Below are 21,488 nucleotides of genomic sequence, written 5' to 3' on the forward strand. Positions count from 1 at the left end.
AAAGGAAGGAACAGTTCAAAAATGAAGATTTAGGAGTTCCACCAAGTATTTGTTGTTTCTTTTTGTGAATAGGATTTGACATTCTGGGCCAAATTCCCATGTGCCGCCTTGCCTTCGGGTTAGTGTTGGCTCATGTAGGGGGCTGTGGCCGTGCAGCTGGTGTAGAACCATAGAATGGTTTGAGTTAGTAGGGACTTCTAAAGCTCCCCCAATGCCCCCCCTGCCATGAGCAGGGACATCTTCACCAGCTCAGGTTGCTCAGAGCCCCATCCAGCCTGGCCTGGGATGTCTTCAGGGATGGTTCATCCACCACCTCTCTGGCCAACCTGGGCCAGGCTCTCACCACCCTCAGGGACAACAATTTCTTCCTTACATCTAGCCCGAACCTCCCCTCTTTTAGTTTAAAACTATCACCCCCTGTCCTGTGAGTGAGGCTCAGCTACATATGCCTCAAGGCTTGCAAATACATGAGGGTTTGCGTGTCCAAAGCAGGTAGGAGCTTACAGTTTTGGGCTCAACTGCAAGTGTAAAGGTTATATGGAGAAATCAGAGGCCAGGTTTGGGCACATGGCCCTCCTTGTTCTGTGTATGCTGAGAGATGATGCTGAATATTCCAGCAGTTTGGTATAGGTTTAAGAGGATAACAAAAAGGCAGGTTCTGAGAGGAAGAGGCTATTCTCTGGCTGCTGGTAACTTCAGAAGGAGGTGTTAGTGCTCAGCATCTCTGAAAATTACTTTTTCTTGTTCAGATGACAAATAAAACACCCAGTGTGCAGCTCTTAGCTTTTTAAAAATAATACTTTTTTTGCAGTAAGTTAACAGAGACAGCAAAACTGGCAGAAACTGTTAGCTGATAAAATAAGTTATCCAGAGCCTTACGGAGGTGTACTCTTGAAAGTGAGTAATAACAGCCTAAAACTCCAGGCTCTGCCTGGAGGATGCTGCCTGCTTGTGGAATTTGAAGGTGACAATTCCTCTGCTATGAATCAGAAAGATGATGTGTGGTTGATCAAGATCTAACCAGTGGTATTTATCAGACCTGTCATTTTGGATTATCTACAGTAAATGTTCACTTCCAGACACAGTAATCTGCCGTGGCTTTAAACGTTACTCTGAGCATGTTGAAAGCCCACAGTTAGACCAGGAAGAAATTACAACCGATCGCTTAAGTGCCTTGGCTTACAAACTAAAAACAAGGCACGGAAGCTTGGAGGGGCTGTCACAATACACACATTTATCCCGCTATCTATCAAAACGCTGACGACAATGAATGAGCCTTCTTCTAACGAGGCAGGGAAGGAAAGAAGTCCTTTTCCAGGAGGTTTGTTCTCGTTTCTCAGAGACTCAGTGTTATCAATAGAAAAGGTGGATGTATCTTTTGGCTGTACTTCAGAAACAGGGTGCAGACCTGCAGTGTGCTGGAAGATGTCGAACTGTTCTCGGGCTGATACTTGGCATCTGGGAAAACTGGACCCTCCTTTGAGGGAGCTATTTCCACCCTGTGTCCTGATAGTGAGAATTACACTGTGAACTGCACACTTTGTAATCTGAAGCTCAAGGAGCAATAGGCAGATTCAATCTGTACTTCCCATGGGAAAGAAAGAGCTGGAAAATCCCCAAAGCTTTCAAAATCCCAAATTTTATAGAGGAAAAAGAGGAAATAGGAACTAAACTGGTCTTGTGATATATTCAAAACTCTTTCAAACTTAGCAGCTGCTAACTGCTGTATCTGAATAAGGGTCAATATGCCTGTTTTACACATGGGAAATTAAGTACAGGGCACTTTTAAGACAGGATTTACAGAGACCAGTCACCCCCCAGCTCCATCTGAATTTAACAGCCATGGTACTGTGAAACAACCCTTAGCATGAAGAAATTTCTGTCTCATGACTTGAAGAAAATTAAGACCTTGGTGTTCTGGCTTCCCAGACAGATTCACGAGGCGTTGAATGTTGCTGTATGAGCAAAATAACTTTAATTTTTGATGTTTATTAATATTCATTCCTGGGAAAGAAAAAGAGACCTGAAAAAGGGCATCAGTCATCCCACTAGCAAGATTCATCTTTGGGCAGTACCTGCAGTTCAGTGCTATTTGTTCCCATCTGTCATGCCTTCTGCTAATAAATGTTCTGTATCTGCAGTACTGGATGACTCCCTAGGCTTGGCCATGACATGATTTGTTGATAGTAAGATATAGGGGATTTTGGTTTTTTCTCTACCCTATCCCATGCTTGATTAATACTGCTTTGTGTAATGCATGTTTTTAGCTCCATAATTTTCTCTTCCAGTTGTAGACAACTCTGGATTTAAATGGTTTGCATAGGCATCTTCATTAGAGAAGTGAATATTTAATACCAACAAATAAAGGAGGCGGATTTCCCTATTTTTAATAATTCAGTAAGGCACATGTTGCCCTGTAAACCCTCAACAGGAGGTAGTACAACCTTAGAGACTGTTTTTGAAGAGAATGTGCATGGCCAGTCACTCTCCCAGACATTCAGCAGATGTCATCAGGGCAGGCTCTTCAGGGAAACCAGCACATCCTTCCCTTGCATCCACTAACGTCTCCTGGCCATGTGTAGGGACATTTACCTTTATTCTCATTTCAGCTACTCAAGATGATGCTAACAATGGAAGCTTGAAAATCAATTATTTGATCTGTTAGGTTGTATCTGTAGCTTCCCAGGCCATATCAACCTCTAAGGAGCTGTGGGAGAGGCTTTCATATCCCTTCACTGTGCTGATGCTGGCCATGGAGGTTCATGCCCTTGTAGGCTGTTACGTGAGCTGAATTTCTCTTACATTTCTTTCTGCCTGCAGATGATCAGGTATCTTGGAAAACTCTTTCTTCCAGTCTTTAGTGGCTTCTAGTTTTGCATGTTCTTTTCAAGATCCCAATAGTTTTTGAGCTGTAACTAATTAATTGCTCTGTGAGGTGGGTAGATCTGACAGCCTCTTTTCACCAAGAGGCAAAGAGAGACTGGACTTGGTGAGGTTCACCATGCATTTGAAGAGCTGCACTGTTACACATGGACCCAGCAGCCCCAAGTCTTCACCCACCTCACCAAAGCATCTCCCTTACATCTTTATGGGGATTTTCTTCTATGCTAACTGATGAAAAACATGGATGCAATATTTTCATAAGATTAGAATACACTTGGGAGGCTGTATTACCAAGCAATTATTGCATATCTCTTTGGAATCTAGAGCAAATTATTTTCTCCAGCTTTTTCTTTTCTTATTATGCACATGTGGCTTCTTCCTAGCCTTTGAAATGAAAGACGCATCCTCCGCTCTCTGTCAAACCAAGTGTCAGAAAGCTTTTTGTTAAGTAACATGCCTTTTTATACCTCAGCTGATATCATTAGACAAATGATGTTTTGACTTTGGTTTGCCACGCCACTGTTTGTATTTTATATAGCATATTATAGCTGGATATTTATCATATAATAAAGCCTTGATGAACACAAAAAAAGCAAATTAATTTTACCAGTTTGCACCATATCCCTAGTGTAAGGGGAAGAGATATTAGCCATGCTTTGGAAGGTGTCAAATAATTGACAACCTTTACTCTAGTGTAGAGATAATCTGGATATGTGTGTAATTAAATCCATCACAAACACCGCTCAAAATATAATTTATTTTGTGCAAAGGATGTCTTATCATGTTACACACTTTCCAAGGCTAAGAGAATACAAATATAAACAGAGATGATAGGCCTGCCATTTCAGACACAGAAGGAATTTGTGGATATTAAAACAAAACTTTTGAAAGATACTTCTTTACGTATACCAGATGACATACTAATGCAGCATTACTGTTAGTTGTTTGAGGCAGTAGTCTTCTGGTCAGAAAGCAGCATGGTACTCTGTGTACATACATTACGTCAATGAAATGATCTGAGGTTTCAGTCCCCAAAGCTGCTCTGGATGAGCAGGTCCCCTCCCAGCAGCTTTACTGGGACATTGCACAGGGCTCTGGTCATACAGAGCCACTTCCAGCCTGGGAATCTGATTTCTCAGCTGCTCCTCAGCTTAGCCGTGACATCTTCCAAGAATTTTATCAGTTTTTCTGTGGAACAAGAGATATTTTACTTTTCTGCATAGCAACAAAAGCATATACTACAAGGTGTTGTAGCAGCAGGCAAGCAAGAATATCTCACCTTCAGGGTTTTTTATCAAATGTGGGAAATATGGCACCAGCTGGGACCTGCTTCTGCTCTCCTCTGCCTGCTGGACTCCGTTGTGTTTCTCTTGGCAGAGTAAGACGTTGGGGTTTATGTCAGCAAGTTCGTGATTATTTCTCCAGTAAAGAAAAAGCACCATTTCATAAGCACGGGAAGTTTGTGGATATTAAAAGTGGAGTCAATGCTGTTAACTTTGATTATCTGCAGTTACACCCTAAACAGATAAACTGAGATGCCTAAAGAGTTTCCCAATCAGGCTAGTTATATGAGAGCCAATGAATCACTAATTTAATGTTTTATACAAATTTCAGGGTATTCTGTGAACTCTTAGGCTGATAACGGAAGTGCCAGCTTCCAGAAATCGAATTACCAGCATCAGCAACTGTTGGGGAATAGATGTCCTTAAAATACAGATATCTTAGTATGGGGAGTAAGAGCGTTGCACTAAAAAGGGTTAACAAACAAGCTGACAACATATTTTGCTATTGCAGCTGCTAATATTAGAAATGATCCTCTTACAAACAGCATTTTTCTGGCAATGTGCAGAATACCTGTTTTATTTACAGCTGCGCAAAAAGAACTGTGGAAAATTGGAAGTGGTTCTAAGAAGGAATCAGAGCCCTGAACAGTCTGCCCTGATGAGACTTCAGAAGCTCTCAATTGATTTGTTTTATCAAAGAGATACCGAAGAAGTGATTTGATCAGTGCCTGCATGGGTCAAGTTTTAAAATGCTCAGGGCTCTTTAATCTAACAGAAGGTATAATAAGATTCAGTGTCTGCAAGTTGAAGCTAAGCAAAATCAAATTGCAATTAAGAAATGTTTAGACAGCAAGGGTAATTAACCATTACCACAATTTTTGGGGTCAGAATGGAATCGCCATCTCTTGAAGTGTTGTAATTTGGATTTTTTCTTGAAACCGTATTCCATCTTTGGCATGCAATGAGATACAATGGTACATGTTCCTCTCAACAAAATGAGGACATATGACTAGAAATAAGATAAGCATGTTAAATATAATTCAAAAAAACCTGGTGCACGATTCTGTATGTTTAGTAGTTTCTGAGTATTAGAATGAATTATTTCAAGTGTATTAAAAAAAAAAAAAGTAAGTTTATTATCTTGGTTTGCCATTCTCACTGAAAGCTCATAACAGGCACAGATGCTTCAGAGGCACTGGCGAAACTTCAGTGAAAGTCTTGACCGATTTGTCCTACAAACTCATCCCCATTTGCAAGGGAATGGGGTCATGGTTGTGAGAAGGGACTGTGGAAAATTGCTGTGACTTGCCTTTAGTGCAACAATTAAAGCAGAAGTCTGACTTTGCTGAGGGGCTGGTATTCTTGTTGTCTTTTCCAGCAATAATGGTACCAAAAGGAATGAGATGTGGTTTATAGCTGCAACCTGCAGGAAAAGCAAAACCTGTTTGCAAGCCCTCCAAAGACTCTTTTGGTTGGTTGTCCTAGGGAGAGATCACTTTACTGCTGCCTCCCCTCCTATCTGCATTTTTGAATTGTTCACAAAACTGTTGTAAACAGCTCATCTTGAGAGAAGCTGTAGTGCCTTGCTTGAGCATCTCATTAACCACGCTTAGGTTCAAGCTCATGGTGCGGTTACATGGAGAAGAAACAATATGTTCCTTGCATCAGGCCTTATTAACAGGACATATAAGTGCTAGGCTCACCTCATATGTAGCAATTTGTCTCCATGAAAATCCCCTTCACTCTTTCCTTGGCCCAGCTGACATGCTGGTGGAAATAACGGGCAGCCATCCCAAGCTGGTGCTGGGTTCTTTCAGGTAGCGCAGAGGTCGTTCAAGATGCATTTGTCACAGATGTCTAACAGAGATGATTTTCTGCTTAGTTTTAGCTCTCTGTGTCATTTGGTAGAGAGTAGGGTTTTTTTTTTTGAGTGAAAACATTGGCTGGTTGAGAAGCACATGAACGAGGTGATGCCATGGACCATGCTGCAGGAGCTGTTGCTGCAGTCGGTGGGTTTTGTACCATTTTTTGTCTGTCTGACCAAAGAGACCAGAAGAACAGTTGTGACTATAAACTTAAAGGCCAGAGTCAGACCTTTCTCTGCTGCTGAGCAGCTGCTTCTACTTCCAGAGTCACAACACGGGTGCCTGCTTTGAGGGAAGTTGTTCTGCAAAGGAGGGGGCACCACTTTTCTGGCTTTCACCTCTCCCTATGATACTTCTCTCTGAGAAGAGAGCCAAGTATACTAGAATTAAAGGATCTGATGAAGAAAGAAATTAATAATTGCCTGCAAAGAAGCTGAGTGATCTGAGCTACATTGTACAAGTAGCCCGTGCTCTGCATGTGGCCTCACTGTATTAGCACTAGAACCGCACATTAGTTTTAAGACTCCCTCTCGAATAGGGATATTGTAATGTTTTTTAATTGGGGCTGATAAAAATGTGGCATTACTTGTAGGTTCCTCAGAGAAGCCAATTGTGAAATTGGGTTTGTATTAAACCTAATGATGGAAAATTAAGCATAGTACGTCTGTTGGAAATGGTCCGCAATAAAAATCTTCTCCTCTCCATTACAGGAGGTTAATAGGGAATAGGGGAGGAAAGATGCATTGGGAAAGCGAATCCAACTAGGGGAATTAATAAGCCTTGAAATTCCCTCTGTTCAGAGTTCTCACACTATCATTAGTCGGAGCATTAGGGATGATTATACAAATGCTTTGGATGTTACTCTTCCTTAAATCCCAAATTTATTCACATTTTGTGTGTGAGGGTTGCTTTGCTAGAGCCATACCTCTGTAAATCTCTGAGTGTCCTGGGAACGAGACTGTGTTTATGAGAACCTGGGATTCAGAAATCCTTAAATTCAGTAGCCTAATCTTCAGAGCAGATGCTTTGTGCTAATTCATATCAGAGGAAGGGGGATGTGTTCGGCATCTCTGATAATTCAACCACCAGACTTATTTATCTCCCACTGAAGATCAGCTCGCCCTCCAGTGGTGGCCACTGCCAGCGTTCCTTTCTCCTTCTCCTAGTCCTGCAGCTCCAAAACAGAGCGTATGCCTGTCTTGATACTTTCCCCTATTCCTATATAACAATAAAGCAGCTAAAGGTTTATTGGTCATTTTTTGGCATGTCATTTTGGCAACTGCTGGGAGGGCAGAGTCTCATCCCCTCATCTGCCCAACTCTGCAGTGAGGAACAAGGGCAGATCCCGACCATTCCTGATAAGAACTCCCGGGCGATGTCTCAAGGATGGCAATGCTTACAGTAGCATTCCGGCCATATTTCTGCCTCACAAAAATCACCCTGAAATTGCAATTTGATTTATTTCTTCTTTATCCCTTCAGAAACATGACTGTGCTGTTGCTGACAAGGGATGGTGTGTAGGCTCTTTGTCAGTAAGCTTGCTGTAGGAAACAAGCCTCGCGTATGCAATTTGAAGGGTTTTTTATGAACAGTCTGTAGGACATCTATATTTTGTTTGCTAATACATTGCTTTTGGGTAAGACCAGAAAGAATTGATGCAGATTGTTAAGGCCTGTGTGTGCGCAAAAGGACCCAAGCACCTCAGATGCCTGTAATTGTAGGGAAAACTGATTGCTTATTTGGCCAACTGTTTATAATTGGTCAACTCTGGTAGATAAGAAACTGAACTTTTCATTTCAGCTGAGTTTCTGTTGCTAAAAATAAATCTTGTGACAGTCAATTTTTTTGCTGTCTGGGTTCTTTTCTATTAGTTCACCAGGAATATTTTGGTCTCTATATAGAGTTTTTCTTGGAATAGAAGGGTTTACAATTCCATCTGTGTAGTGATAGAGTTTTTTAATCCATTTATTTCAAAAATACCTTCTCCTGTTAAGTTTAAGAAATTTAAGTTACTGCATGCGAGATAACTGTATTTTTATGCTGGTTTATTATTTCTGATAATATTGCATCTTTGTAATTGACACATAAATTTTAGGTCTGAACTAGCAGAGCAGTTAAATTTGCTTCTAACATCCTGTGTGACTTATTTGAAATGCTAATAATTTGTTTGCTATTAACTTGGGCCCCTTTCAGTTATCTTGTACTGTACACCCACATCCCGCTTGAATAACTTGCTCATCTGTATGTATCATTCAGTCATGTTCTTTGCAGGTTTGTGAAGAAAGGTACGTAATTCAGTTGGAGTCGTTATGCAGAGCTCACCCTTACAAAAAGTGCTGTTTTGCTCTATGTGCTGTATCCTCATTAGTCTGATTGGCTCTTTGCTCTTTTTCCCATCTCTTTGGGTTTTTCTCCTTGATACAAAAAATATCCAAATTTGATGTAGTCTTTCTAGGCAGCTGTAGGCAAGCGTGTGTTTCCTACTTATTTCTTTACTTTCTTTTGCTTGCTCCAATCTATGGGGCGGTGGAGAAACAAACAAACAGACAGACCAAGAATGGGAATGGAATTACCAGATAGATGAAGGTTTGTTTTGCCTCCCTGTCTCTCAAACAGATAGCAGCCATGGAGAGATGACCCAGCCAACCCTGACCATCCAGACCCACCCGTACCGGAGCTGCGAGCCGGTGGAAATGTCCTACCCCCGGGGACAGTTCCAGCCAGCCATCCGGGTGGCCGACCTGCTGCAGCACATCACCCAGATGAAGCGAGGACAGGGCTACGGATTTAAAGAGGAGTATGAGGTGAGAGGACCCTTCGCTCATGTGAATAAGTAGAGAAGTTGGAGTCACAAAAGCCAGACGCTTGGGAGGGGAGGGTAACCGGTTTTAAGAGCTTCTTGTCCTTAATTCACTTACCCTCTTAATCTTTCTCCATCTTAATTCTGTTTGTGAGGGTAGGATTATTTACAGTGCTGGCAGTCTTTGGTGCCCCTCTAGTCCAAGGCAAAGGCAGGAACCTTGTGTAGCTTAAATGCAGATGGAGTTTTCGAGTGTGCTCAAAGCTTTGGCTCAGAATGTGTTCGACTGTTGTTACTCTTCCAACTCCATGTGAAGAGAGAAGCGAAGAGATAAAAGTTCTCCCCTTCACCTCTCCCCTCCAAGCTGGGATGACCAGGAATGTAATCCAGATGACAAGAGGAGGAGGAACATACATTTAGAGGAGAGAGAACAGAGGAGAGAAATAGCATCAAACATATGTGAGACTTCGCTCTAGCAAGCGATAATTATAATGAATGTAGTAAGCTTGTGGAAAGGCAATAAGCACTTAATATGCATAGTGGCATTAAAACTACTTAAAAATAACATAACAGCTGTGAAAAATAAGTTACTTAACAAAAACAGCTCACTTTTCCACCCTGCAAGTAAGAGTCCATGGGGTTAGTATCATTGATGCTGGGGTTTGCTGTAATTGAGAGGCAATCTTTTCCTGGTTGTCACCAGGGAGTACTTTTTTAATCAGATGGCATCAAAGACTGTCATAACAAATGTTTCTGGTAACTGTATGTTAACCAGGTCTAGTCATTCATGCCCCACAATCAAGCCCACTAATTAAACTATCAATATAAAGAGTTCTGTTTAATATTGAAAAAGGGTAATAATTCTCTTCAGAGATTTACTTAACCCCCTGCCTTGGCCTCCTTTTCCATGAATAGTACCCAAAACTACATTCAGCTCAATTACAGATGCCCTAAGATCTAGTTCTTGATGTTCAAGAAGAAAACAGGTGCTGGCATATATGTAATTTTCTGGCACTGGCATTGGTAATTATCAAAATAACACATTAGCATGAAAAATGTCAATGCAACTTTCAGCTCCACAAGTTCTGCATTTCCCGGAAAGTGCTATCTACATACGTATATAATGACGATAACATTATATAGATTTGCATAATGCTTTTCTTTACAAGAAATAGCCTGGAGAATGCCACAAGCTCTCAAATCACATGCGCTGTTCTACCCTTCAATCAGAGGTAATTGCCCAGACTAGCAGTCCTTTTCAGCCCTGAAATTTGGTTTTCAGAGCGTGGGGCGCAGGCGGCACTTCAGTTCCAAACGGCTTTCGGGTGCCAGCAGCAAGCCCACAAGTGGTATTTTTGGGGAGGATGTCGAGGAGCAGCGTAGCTCCTGGAAGGCAGGAGGGTTGAGTTGGCTGAGAGCGATGTCTCAGGCTGGCATCTGCAGGAACACAAAGCTGTGAAATTGGCTCTGCAAAATGTTTTGCAGAATGGTTGAAAAAAAATAATCTTCAAAAAGGCCTGAAACTTTGTTTGATTTCTCTTCTAAAATGTGTTTTCATACACTAATATCAGTGTCACCTCCAAATATGTTTTTTCCTCTAAGCAGCTGATTTTCTCCTTATTTTGCAAATTGATAGCATAAATTACAGCCTGTTTAGTGACATGTTTCCAAATAATTTTGCTCTCATGAAAAGTCACTTTGAATGGAGTGTATCAGTCACACCTGACAGTCTCTTATCTCTGTACGTTCTCATCTCCGCTGAGTAACTTGAAAATTGTATTCAATATTTGTTTAAAATATACCTACAGATCACTGGAGCACAGGCAACATGCTTTACTGTGGGCATCTAGAAAAATACTTCTGGTGCTTGCATCTTGCACATTGTTCTCCAAGGAGATGAACAGCAAGATGTGATTGTGTAAGTGGTGTGAAATGGGTGGTAACAGCGTGTGTGTGAACGCGGGAACCTGTCAGCACTTGCTCTGTGTGTTATTTTGGGTCTTCTGGCTGCAACTGAGGCCAAAGTGTGACTTGGACCTTTTTGGTTCCTGCTTCTGTTTAGCAATACAAGGTGTAGGCCACAAGAGAAAAATATATCGCTGGCACTGGGTGTAAATAGCATTATTTGGGATTAGGCTTAACCACAAATATTTAAATGGGACAAGTTTAAATGTCACCTGTTCCTTTTTCAGCACATCTGATTTTTTGTGAGCTGCAGGACCAGTCCCACAGACTTAATGCAAGCACCAATTACTTGCTACAGAAATAATAAGCTTAATTATCCAAACTTATTTTCTAATATGATTTAGGGTGTCCCTGAAGTACATTTCTCCTGCTGCATTATTGAGACCGTTCAGTTATTTTGGATTTTGTGGCTCCTTCCTCAAGCATCTTAGTATTGAGTGTCTCCAGCTTGTTGAAGTCACCTCTGGATTTTAACCCTTTCATTTTTGGCTGGCTACACATCTACCTGGTCACAATACTAGATCCTGCGGTTCAGGCTATGATGTGACATGACAAAATGTGTGGCAGCAGCGTGTTCCTGTAGATGCTGTCCTTGGCCAATGTTGACTTAAGGCTTTGCTACGAACCAGAATGGGGAGATGAATGGGCTAAATAATGGGGGTTTTTTTAAATCAAAAGCAGTTTTTAACCCTGGTACACAGGAGGGTTGTGGGAGAAGTTCTTCCACCACCATTGAGAAGGTGGTAGCTGCATGGAGGGGGCCAGGATGCTGTGGCAGCCTCGGAGATGAGCAGCAAGGCTTTTAATTGATGTTGTTGCCTTTGGCAGCAATACTGCAGCATGGGGGTAGATCAGTGCAAATGAACGATTCCATTTTTCGTATTTAAATGAAAAACAAACAGCCAACTAACTAAATTCAGCCACTGGAAATTTAAATTGGCTCGCAATAAGCCTCAATTTAGTGTGAGCACTTTAGTTATGTTTGGGCTGTGGTGCTCGGAAAGCTTGATTGAGATGAAGCTGACTTTTAGAGATCTATCCTTGTAATTTCAGATCAAAATTAGATCACTTTAGTTTAAAAAGCATCATTGCAACATAAATTCCACTACTGGGAAGATATGTCAGTACAAATTTTACAAAACTTCTCTAAAAGAAGAAAAGTAAGAAAAACCTGGAAAAATGCAGTCGGGATTTTTAAAGTGAAATTTTGCAGTTGCTAAAGAAAAAAGGGAACATTTCCTGCAATATGTGGATGAAATACCAAAGCTGGAATGATCTGTCCCGATTTACCATTGCTGATAACGCAGAGAAAATCAGAAATATTAACCCTTTTTGCTGTTTTGCTGTACAAAAAAAACTGAAGGAACAAAACATTAGATACGCTTCTTTTTTTTTCCTGGATGCAACTGAATTATGATTGATATATTTGCCTTTATGTTTCTAATGCAGTTTCAGTTCTTGGTGCGGCATTTTTAGTGAGCTCACAGAATAATTATTAGTTCTGTACCCCCCTGTACACGCAGTTACTCCAATTTTTGTTCATCTGGAATGCATCAAAGTGGGGGTATATGGTAACACGTCTGCAAAGGCAGTTTGTTCCTCACCAACCAGAGCTGGGCTCCCTCTCTTCAGAGACGGCGAGTTCTGTGAAAAGCAGAGATTTCTTTGGTATTGAATGAGATGAAAAATCCTGGACACTTAAACCTTCACAGGCAAATATAAAAACATCCATTTCAATGGAGAATTTCATGTTCAAATCACATGAAAGGAATAGGGTTTGTTGAAAAGGGATTTATTGGACCCGAATGTATTTTCTTTGGCCATGATAGCTTCTCGCACTTGGAAGTCATGAGAAAGAATTTTTTCTTTCTTTTCAGATGTCTCTGATTAGATGTCTAATGACTGTTGCTATTCTCTGGTCAATCTGCTGTAATTTAATATTGGTAGAAAAATGAAGGCACCTTTTTCCTCAGTCTTTGAAGATGAAAATGAACCTTCCTCACCTCTTTTCTTTTACTCAGTGATTTTTTTTTTTTCCTTGTGTGTGGGTTTGTTGGTTGGGGTTTGTTTCTTTTTTTTTGCTCAGGAGATGAGCTGCTATTTAGGAACAGCTGCCTGTAAAGGAAATATATGTGATCAAAGCCCTCACCAATTACAGAGTTATTACTCTTTCTCCTGGGCTTTTGAACAGGAGCTCGCTGTCCCCGTTTTTTTGTCAGCAATGCTCCTGGCGGTGCTGCAGTGCCTGACATTTTCTGTCCTGGAACCCCTTTGGGAGAAATTCACAGCGATCTGGTCTGCCAGGGGTTTGCTCATATTAAGTTTAATTGTAATGTCAGTGTTGTAGATCCTAATAATTGTGTCTCTCTGCTATTGCATTCAGGCACTGTAATAGACCTGGATGGCTTGTGAAGATGAATATAAATTCATTTTCTAGCCCAGCTGTGTCAAACTACACGCTGATAGCTAAGCTAGACCTGATTCTACAATGGCTGTGGTATAAAAGCCCCGTAATTCCCTGGGGACTGTAAATAATAAAATGTATAATGTTGCTGTTGTTTTTAGTAATGAAGGATTGTGTTAGAGAGCCGATCTTGGGGGAGGCAGGTCTAGAGAGGAAATTCAGTGGGAGCTGCTCTTCTGCGCCGTGTTTTTGGCACAAGTCGATGGGGGGATGGTTTGGGGATCGTGGCTTTTGAGCTGTCAAGATGCTGGCAATACCCAGGGACCTGATGCTCGGATCTGCCTGTGCTGACAGTCCCGACCTTCCCAAGATGGAGAGGGATCATCCTGCTGCAGGTGGTCCTGCCCATCTTCCCAGGAAGGCAAGACCATCCTTCAACCAGATCCTTCAACCAGATCCCGTTTCCGTGGATTTGCCTTGAAAATCCTTCCTGGACGTGTCTCAAGGCGAAAGTGGCTCATTTGAGCATGTTCAGAATAGTTACAGTGCAGGGCAGTACTTTGTGCTGCCATTTTCCTTACCCCATCCTTTCTCAACTAAAAGAACAGATTTTAGGAAAATGACTATTTATTTTCATACTTAATGAGCGCGTTTTACCTACTTTTGCTTCTCTTTCTCACACATAATCTAAAACCCTGGCCTCCTTTATTTTTCCCCAAAGAAAACCAGCTAGTCTTTTAAGTGGCATCACCCCATAGTTAATATAGAAATAGGTGAAACCACTGTGTCTGTAATCAACTTAAACATGAAAGACTGAGCACTACGTTTCAGTTACCTGGGTTTTCTGAGAAGTGTCTGTATGTGAAATCTCCCCAAACCCTGTTCTACAGGGAAAATGAGGTTAACCTGTGACTATGCAGCCAGAAGCAAATTCCTCTGATCCTTTTAGATCTGAAGTAGCAGGAAGAAAATGGGTCTTTGCTGGCAGAAGCCAAGACCTACAAATGGTCTGCACCAAACTCTGCTTTTTGCATTAGTGGATGTGCCCTTTCCTCAAGAACAGCTGTTTGCTTCGTTGACTGCTGAATTATGCAGCTTATTTTTGCCGTGCTCATTCGTCTTTATCCACCTGAAGGCATTGGCCAGATTTTTATAAACACTCTGGTATTGTTTGTTTTGCAGGCACTACCCGAGGGGCAGACAGCATCCTGGGATACAGCCAAGGAAGACGAAAACCGCAATAAGAATAGATATGGAAACATAATCTCCTGTAGGTGTAAATTCACATTAAACTGAGCTTTCTGTAAGACTTTATATGCATCGTGTGGAAAAGAGCGTGTTTGAGAATCCCACTAAAAGCGGGTTTACAGTGCTGAGCATTCAGTGGTTCAGTCTGTTTGTTACAGACTTTTTCAATGATTGTTTTTTATTTTCATGGTTTTACATAAAGTCATTGCATGACTTTACATTTTTTTACACAGTTTCTATCCACCTTGCTTTGTGCTTAATGTTTGCAGGGTGTGACAGTGCTCGTTTTCTGAACATTTTTACTACATAACCCGGAGCTTTTAGTGCCACAAATGGGAGCACAAAAAGAGATGCAGATACATCAGATATTTAGGCATGGGTCAGAGATCAGATTTTCTCCTTCCTCGTGGTCGGTAGCAGGTAGAGCAGTCGGAGCCTGACCCCAAGGAGCCGGTTCAATGTGTGGGACAAGCTTTGCTTCTGCCTCAGAATCGCGACGAGGCAATTGAAAATGTGCTGGAGCTTCTTAGATTTGCTTCTTTCAAAGACCAGTTACCGTTGGCGTTACAGGAATATTGATACATCACAGCACTGCAGGGCAATGAAGGACTCCATAAAACCATTTAGGTCGGCTTTATTGTCCAAGTCAGGACCAGATTAACCTCTGTCATTTTTTACCAGGTGTTTATGAAGCCTCTTCCTAACGATCTCCGAAGCTGAGCTTTCCACAGGGCAGCTTCCCCCAGTGTTTCATTATTCCATATAATGACTGGGGAGAGGAGGTGTGAGAAATGATTATTTTTAAGGGCTGCTGAGCAGCATCAAGTTGGAGAAGCCAGGCCTGAGACCATACAGGAATATGACTGTGCCATAGCTTTGCATGAGTGGATAAATATATGGAACCCTGTAAGAGCAAAATTAAATTAAGTCGCTCTGAGAGATACATTTAGTGCAGTATTTTTTCTCAGGTTAGATATGTATTTTCTGTGGGACAAACAGACTTTACTAAAGAATTAAAATAAAATCTTTGGCCACAAAAAAAAAGATCATCTCATGTGTAATCACTTCTCTCTTGAAAGAAGTGATTCATGTAACAGTTTGGGGGGAATTGCATAGAACAGGGACCCCATGGTAAAGCTGAAGGAATCTGGAAATGAAGCTCAGAAGTTTGTGAGCCCTGATCTGATCTGGCTTCTGCTGCTCTGGCTTTCTGTGTTGGCTGTGAGCAGGTCACCAGTTCCATTGGTCTCTGTTTCTCCTTGTGGAAAATGGAAGTGATAGCACTGGAACGTTACAGTTAACGTGAAAACCGTCTCCCTTCAGCAGCTGAAAAGCTCCACCTTGCTGCAAGGCTCCTGTGTTCAGGAACCTCCAGATAGAGGTTTACCTCTCTGTATGATTAGCTTAGATTAAATTAGTCTAAGACAGGTGAATCAATCCAAATCATGCATTGGATTGAAGATGGAAGTGTAATAGTATGAAATAAGAATGGAAACATAAAAGTCTCTTTTTCTGTATGATTTTGAGGCAGCAGTTGACATAGGGAGGTGGAAAGAGATTAGACCGTGCGCAATAGCCACCATCTCATTTTTGTTAAAGGTGGTAACAAAGAAAACATTCAACTCCAAGAGAAATGTGAGAAAAAATTAAGGAAGCAAAATCAAGGAAGATAAATGGGGTTTTGTCTGAAGGGAAGGTGTTCACAAAGGTGAATTGTTGTCTAACAGAGGGATGTTAGCATTTCAGCTATAAATATAAATACAGTAGCGATACAGATAGGTGAGGCACTTGAATAAGGGAATGCAAAATGTAATCTAAGATGAGGAAGAAGTGTCTGCACAGTGTAAAACAGAAAAGAAGCTCAAGTTTGAGGGCTGTTGGGAAAGATTTTACAATGAGGTTGAGAGGGTGGAAAGGCATAGATAAGGGAAGCGAAGGTAGTGAAAGAGAGGAAGGATGCAGAAGAGTTTAAGTAAATAACACAGTTGAGTGGGATTTCTTCACCTTGAATATCTATGAAACAAAGAATTTGAGGAGACAACAGCTCTTTGAAAAGACAGCAAGGAGAATCTAGTGACAAGTGCTAAAGTAAAATGGAATGAAATCTTTGTTTCACTTTGAAGAGGCTGGGGAGAAGGACAGGAGGATGCTTAAGGAAGGGGAATATTGTTAGTGATTGGCAATGTTGGGCAACTTACCTGAGTAAAAGCAATGACAGGATCCAGAATAGAGAATTGGTATCAGAGCTGAGATAGCAGGAGAGGAGTTCCCTCTGGGCGTATCATGAAAATGGATTGTGCTCAGCTGGTACAAACTGTGCAAAACCCTGAGCAGAGGTGGAAAACAATTATACCCTTAGCTGTTTTGTTGTGCTAGAATTGTAATTGCTGGTAAAACCTGGAGTATGCACTGATTGCTTTTACCAGTTTCTTTGGTAGAAGGCTGCAGATGGTAATTAATGTTATTTATTTAACCACAGTTGTCATTTCATCACTCCTGGAACAAGATATCACATGCCTTTTGGGGAGGGAATTCAAAAAGGCAGGTTTTGATCTAACTTTTGTAACTGCTTCGGAGACTTTTGTTAAAATGTGGGTTTGTAAGCTCTTGCAATAAGTAGCACTGCTCAGTGAATCACAGCAGATTAGATCTTGTCTTTATGGCCTTCTGGGTAATAGCACACTTACAGGACTGTTTTACTCGGCTCACTGCTTTCCCAGGGATGTATTAACATCATTGCCACTCTGTGAAAACCTAGATCTTACTGCCAGCCCCAACATCTGCTGTTCTTACATTTGCAAACCAAAACTGCAGATGAGGTTTAATCTGTTTGTGGAGAGGAGATGCAAGAGAGCTCTAAGCTCTGCCATGCTTGAAACCCCAGCTTTTCAGGGTTCCCTGCAATCTGCAGTGCTGATGTGTTTTTTGGAGACAAGGAAAAGCTGAGGGGTGGATTTGGTGTCTGTATGACCACAGAATTCCATTGTTGCTGGTGGAAAGATGCGCTGCAGCTGCACAGATGTGCCGTGCATGAGGGATCTGCCCTCCTTTCTGTTATATCAGCAGCATCCACAAGCTTTGCACCTGCACTTCGGATATAAAAGCTATAAACACAAAGACAGTTGTGGAAATGCAAGGTTTTTCTTTCTGGGGCAAGGGCAGGTAGTGGGCCATTCATGTGCTGAAGCAAAATGATTTGAATTTTCTTTAGATATTGAGGCTGTCAAAGTACATCAGCAAATGGTGTTTGAGGGGGATGTTCAGCTCTTGTGGGCTGAGCTGAACCCATCGCACAGAAAACATCCAGGAGCTCTCTGGGACCTTTGGTTCTTTTCTGTTTCTCCCCATCTTCTCCAGCTTTAGAGCCATTACATTATAAGAGAATAAAAACTCTCAGATAAGGGAATAAAGACATAGGATTATGTTTTACTTTGACTTACAGGAGAGCTCTCCTTTTCATTTCTTTTCTCCCTTTACCAAACATAATATTACAGAAGTTCTGCACTCACAGGGGTGCTGGTGCTGCTTTAGACACATCCTCCCATCTGCAGTGGAGCTCTACCATCTTCCCACTTAAAATCTTGTGATGGTCCATTAAAAACTACTGAGTTGATGACAAAAGACAGTAGAGAAATTGGCTTCATTTCCTTCATGCTCTGAGTACCATATGCTTTGGGCTAGAGGACTGTGAATTAATTGGAAAATTTTGTGGCAAAAAGAGCGAACAATGGAGATTAACGGAGCTCTTGGCTGAAACGCAGGTGGAATGCGCTTCTTGGCCATGGACAAGGATAATGCACAAAATATAAAGAACCCACATGTCAGTGTTGGATTTAAAACAGAAGTCTTTTGTTTTCCAAGAATTTTTATTCCACGGTTTCTTCTGCAGTGTCTAAACTCTTGCTTGTCTGCGCAATGTCTGTTACGTGGTGCTGAGCGGGTGGGATATATCACCCAGTTTGTGTGGGGACACAAAGGGGAGGACGGTGTGTCTGGGGAGGGCAAATAATCCTTTCGTACCAGAACTGTATAATTTCAAAGATGTCTATATTTCTCCTTTGACTACATGGGGAACCTTGACAGCCAGTTTAGACTAGCTGCGTAATATTTGGATGGCGAAAGTTGTGTGAGATTAATCCGGTGCTGGTGTCAAAATGAGCTGTAGAAAAATTACAGTGATATTTCAGATGATCACTAATGGGAATTTTGACGGAAGTTTGAAACTATAACGTTTTTTTGTGCTAAAATGGGAGCACAGAGCTTTTCAGTGAAATTCTTGCCATTTTTAAAATCTGTTCTAAGATCAATTTTCAGTTGAAATCATCTTCATACAAATTTAGAACACAGCTAATTTTCATACTGACTATAGTAAACAGGGAGAAATAAAATCATTTATACATTTGTTAAAACTTATTTCCATTTTTTGCAGTACTGAATCTTAACAGACGTGTAATTTGTCTTCTGTTTCTACCTTCTTTTTTAAAGTTTCTGATAACCCATTTGAAACACACGGTGATATGATGTCTGATTAATTTAAAAAAGAGTTGAACAATACTTTCATTTCACTGTGCCAAATATGTAGCCTTCTGGCTAGTGTAGTGTGGAGGAAAGGGTGCGCAAACAAGAGTAAATTCTGACTATTTGGAGAAGATATAATGAAGAGATTTGCTGTTCTTTAAGTATTTTAAAGTCTATTGACAAAAAATACTATGTATGAGGTCATTACTGTTAGTAGCAAAATAAGTTGCATTGGTATTTGCCCTTTTCTATTACAAACAAACCCAAACTAAATAAATTCCAAAGTTTGAGGGGGAAAAAAGGGATTTACAGACTGTGCTCCTAAACCTATGAACAAGATTAAAGACACTTTTAAGATGTCATTAATGTTTTGTGTGCTTACAATATATACAGAATTTTTTTCTTCTGCACTGTTCAGACTCTTAAGAGCAACAAGTCTCCCTCAGGAATTGATTTCATTTTTTTAAAATACACAATGACATATTGTGGATTCTGTCCTCCTAAAGCAAAGTTCAACTAAAAGTGGTTTTCATTTGGTCCCAAAATATAATTGGACCTAAACCTGAATGTCTCCTTTTTTTAGAAATTTAATTCATTTCCGCTGGTCACTTTTTCATCCATGACTGTTCTTCTCAGGTAGAACAACGATATTTGGCTTAAAGGGTAAGGAAATAATTTTTAGAGCTAAAGAGCATCTTTTCTTTATCCATAATTGTCTTAAATGCAAAGATGTGTTCTGCAGTCTTGTCCTCAGGTCCTACACGTCCAGCTCCTCCAGGAGATACTCATCCTGCCCATTTCAAGTTTTTAACTAAACAGTGGCTCAAAGTGCTGAAACTTAATTTGGGGGTTTGGCTCTATTAAATGAAGAGAGGCAGGTTCTTCCTTGAGGGCTATTGAGAGCACTTCAGGTACAACACCGTGCATAGACAGTGTCTTTGTTTCACTTAAAAAAATCAACCTGAGACTCTTTCCCACCTGCCACTGGTGTAATTTTTGGTCTCATCACTTTTTGGTTCTATTCTTGCAGTAAGGTAAGACTTCGATAACATTATATTATTGTAGCATCACAAGAGGAGTTAGTAAATGTTCCCCTCCCAACCGTTAGCTCCAGGGTTTTTTCCCTTTGCTTTTGTTCTCTGTGTTTCTTAACTAGCTTAGTTTGCTGCCTTGAATCACAAGTATGAAATTGTCTACGGGAGATGTTGTGTATTTCATCTAGATGTCTGGTTTAATCAGCTCTTTATCTGTCTTTGCCAATTGCTCTAAGTATAAATTCTTTTGTTGTCTGTCTAACCACATGATTTACTGCAACTCCTAGCGCGGTTGCCTTGAGCACAGGTAATTGTCTGGAGTTGGGAACAACATCAGCACTCTGAGAATTATACCTACTTCCTCTGTGGCTACAAAGGTTATATTTATTAATACAAATATAACGGAGCTTTTGATGGATTCACCCACGTAACCTTTTTTGAATGCAATTATGGGGCTTGATAAATACAGCAACGTGGTTGTATTTTTGACTGTGAAAATCTCACCCAAAGAACAAATGGTCTATGAGAGTCATTGCTTTATATAACCAAATAAATATTTCATACATATATATCCAGCTCTTGGTTTTCAGAACTGCATGCACATCTGCCTTCACAGTTATCTGATTCTACATTTAATTAAGTGATGACTAAAACCCTTTTTGAGTTACTGCAGAATCATACCTCGTATTTTTATGTTTCATTGCTATGATTCTTTTTAATTGAATGTAAATCATGCTTGGGCCCATATTTTGCGAAGTGCTTCTAAACATTAATGCCTTGCTGGCTGAGAGCTAGGGTCTACAGAGCTGGTAGAGAGGAAATAAACTTAATGGACTCTACACTTCTTAAAAAAACACCTTTAAAAAGTGAGCCCAGCATGGCCAGCAGTGACCCCAGTAACCCAGTAACCTTTGCTGAGCAACTGGCCCTTAGATGGCAGTTCTGCAAATAACTGCACAGCAGTGCTGGGGTTGCCAGAGCAGATCACATCACCAGTCCTGCTCGCAGAGTGTCTCCTCTGACAGGGCCCAGCACCAGCTGTTCCAGAGGAAGATCAAATCATTCCCTTGGTGGGAAATCATGACATGATCTGCCCTCTGGGGTGGTTCCTTTCTGCGTCTGATCTGCAGAGGATGCTGGGAGATGAAGAGATTGATATCTGTTATTTTATTGCCTTATCTAAAGTAACTTTGAAAGTCCTCAAAACATTAATATTTCTAATTTTGTATTTTATTTTTATCCTTGGCTTGGTGCCATTTTGCTGCTGCGAGTTCTGTGGGTTATATAAAGGAACATTGCTCTGATTTTCCTTGGTATTTCCTTTCAGGTTTCTGGGTTGCCCCGTTTCTTGTTTGCAGGATTTCACTTGCCATTTTACCCGCCCTGATCCTTTATACCTCTGTTGTGACCTATTTATCTTTATCCTGATCTTGACAGTTTTAGCTCTTGCCTCAGTTTCCATAGATCAGATGAAGCCAGGGAGGCTGT

The 21,488-nt window shown here is 41.0% G+C and overlaps 1 protein-coding gene across 10 annotated transcripts in view; it reads left to right on the forward strand.

Annotated features, from left to right (window-relative positions):
* PTPRT (protein tyrosine phosphatase receptor type T) overlaps positions 1-21,488 on the forward strand; it is a 386,111-nt gene that overhangs the window by 334,093 nt on the left and 30,530 nt on the right. For all 10 annotated transcript variants that reach the window (XM_065031857.1, XM_065031858.1, XM_065031862.1 and 7 more), the window contains 2 exons: positions 8,648-8,835; positions 14,383-14,470. In XM_065031857.1, the coding sequence (XP_064887929.1) occupies positions 8,648-8,835; positions 14,383-14,470 (276 nt within the window). The remainder of the gene's footprint in view (positions 1-8,647; positions 8,836-14,382; positions 14,471-21,488) is intronic.

This window comes from Columba livia, chromosome 16 (genome assembly GCF_036013475.1).
Source record: "Columba livia isolate bColLiv1 breed racing homer chromosome 16, bColLiv1.pat.W.v2, whole genome shotgun sequence".
In the NCBI taxonomy this organism is placed as follows: Eukaryota; Metazoa; Chordata; class Aves; order Columbiformes; family Columbidae; genus Columba; species Columba livia.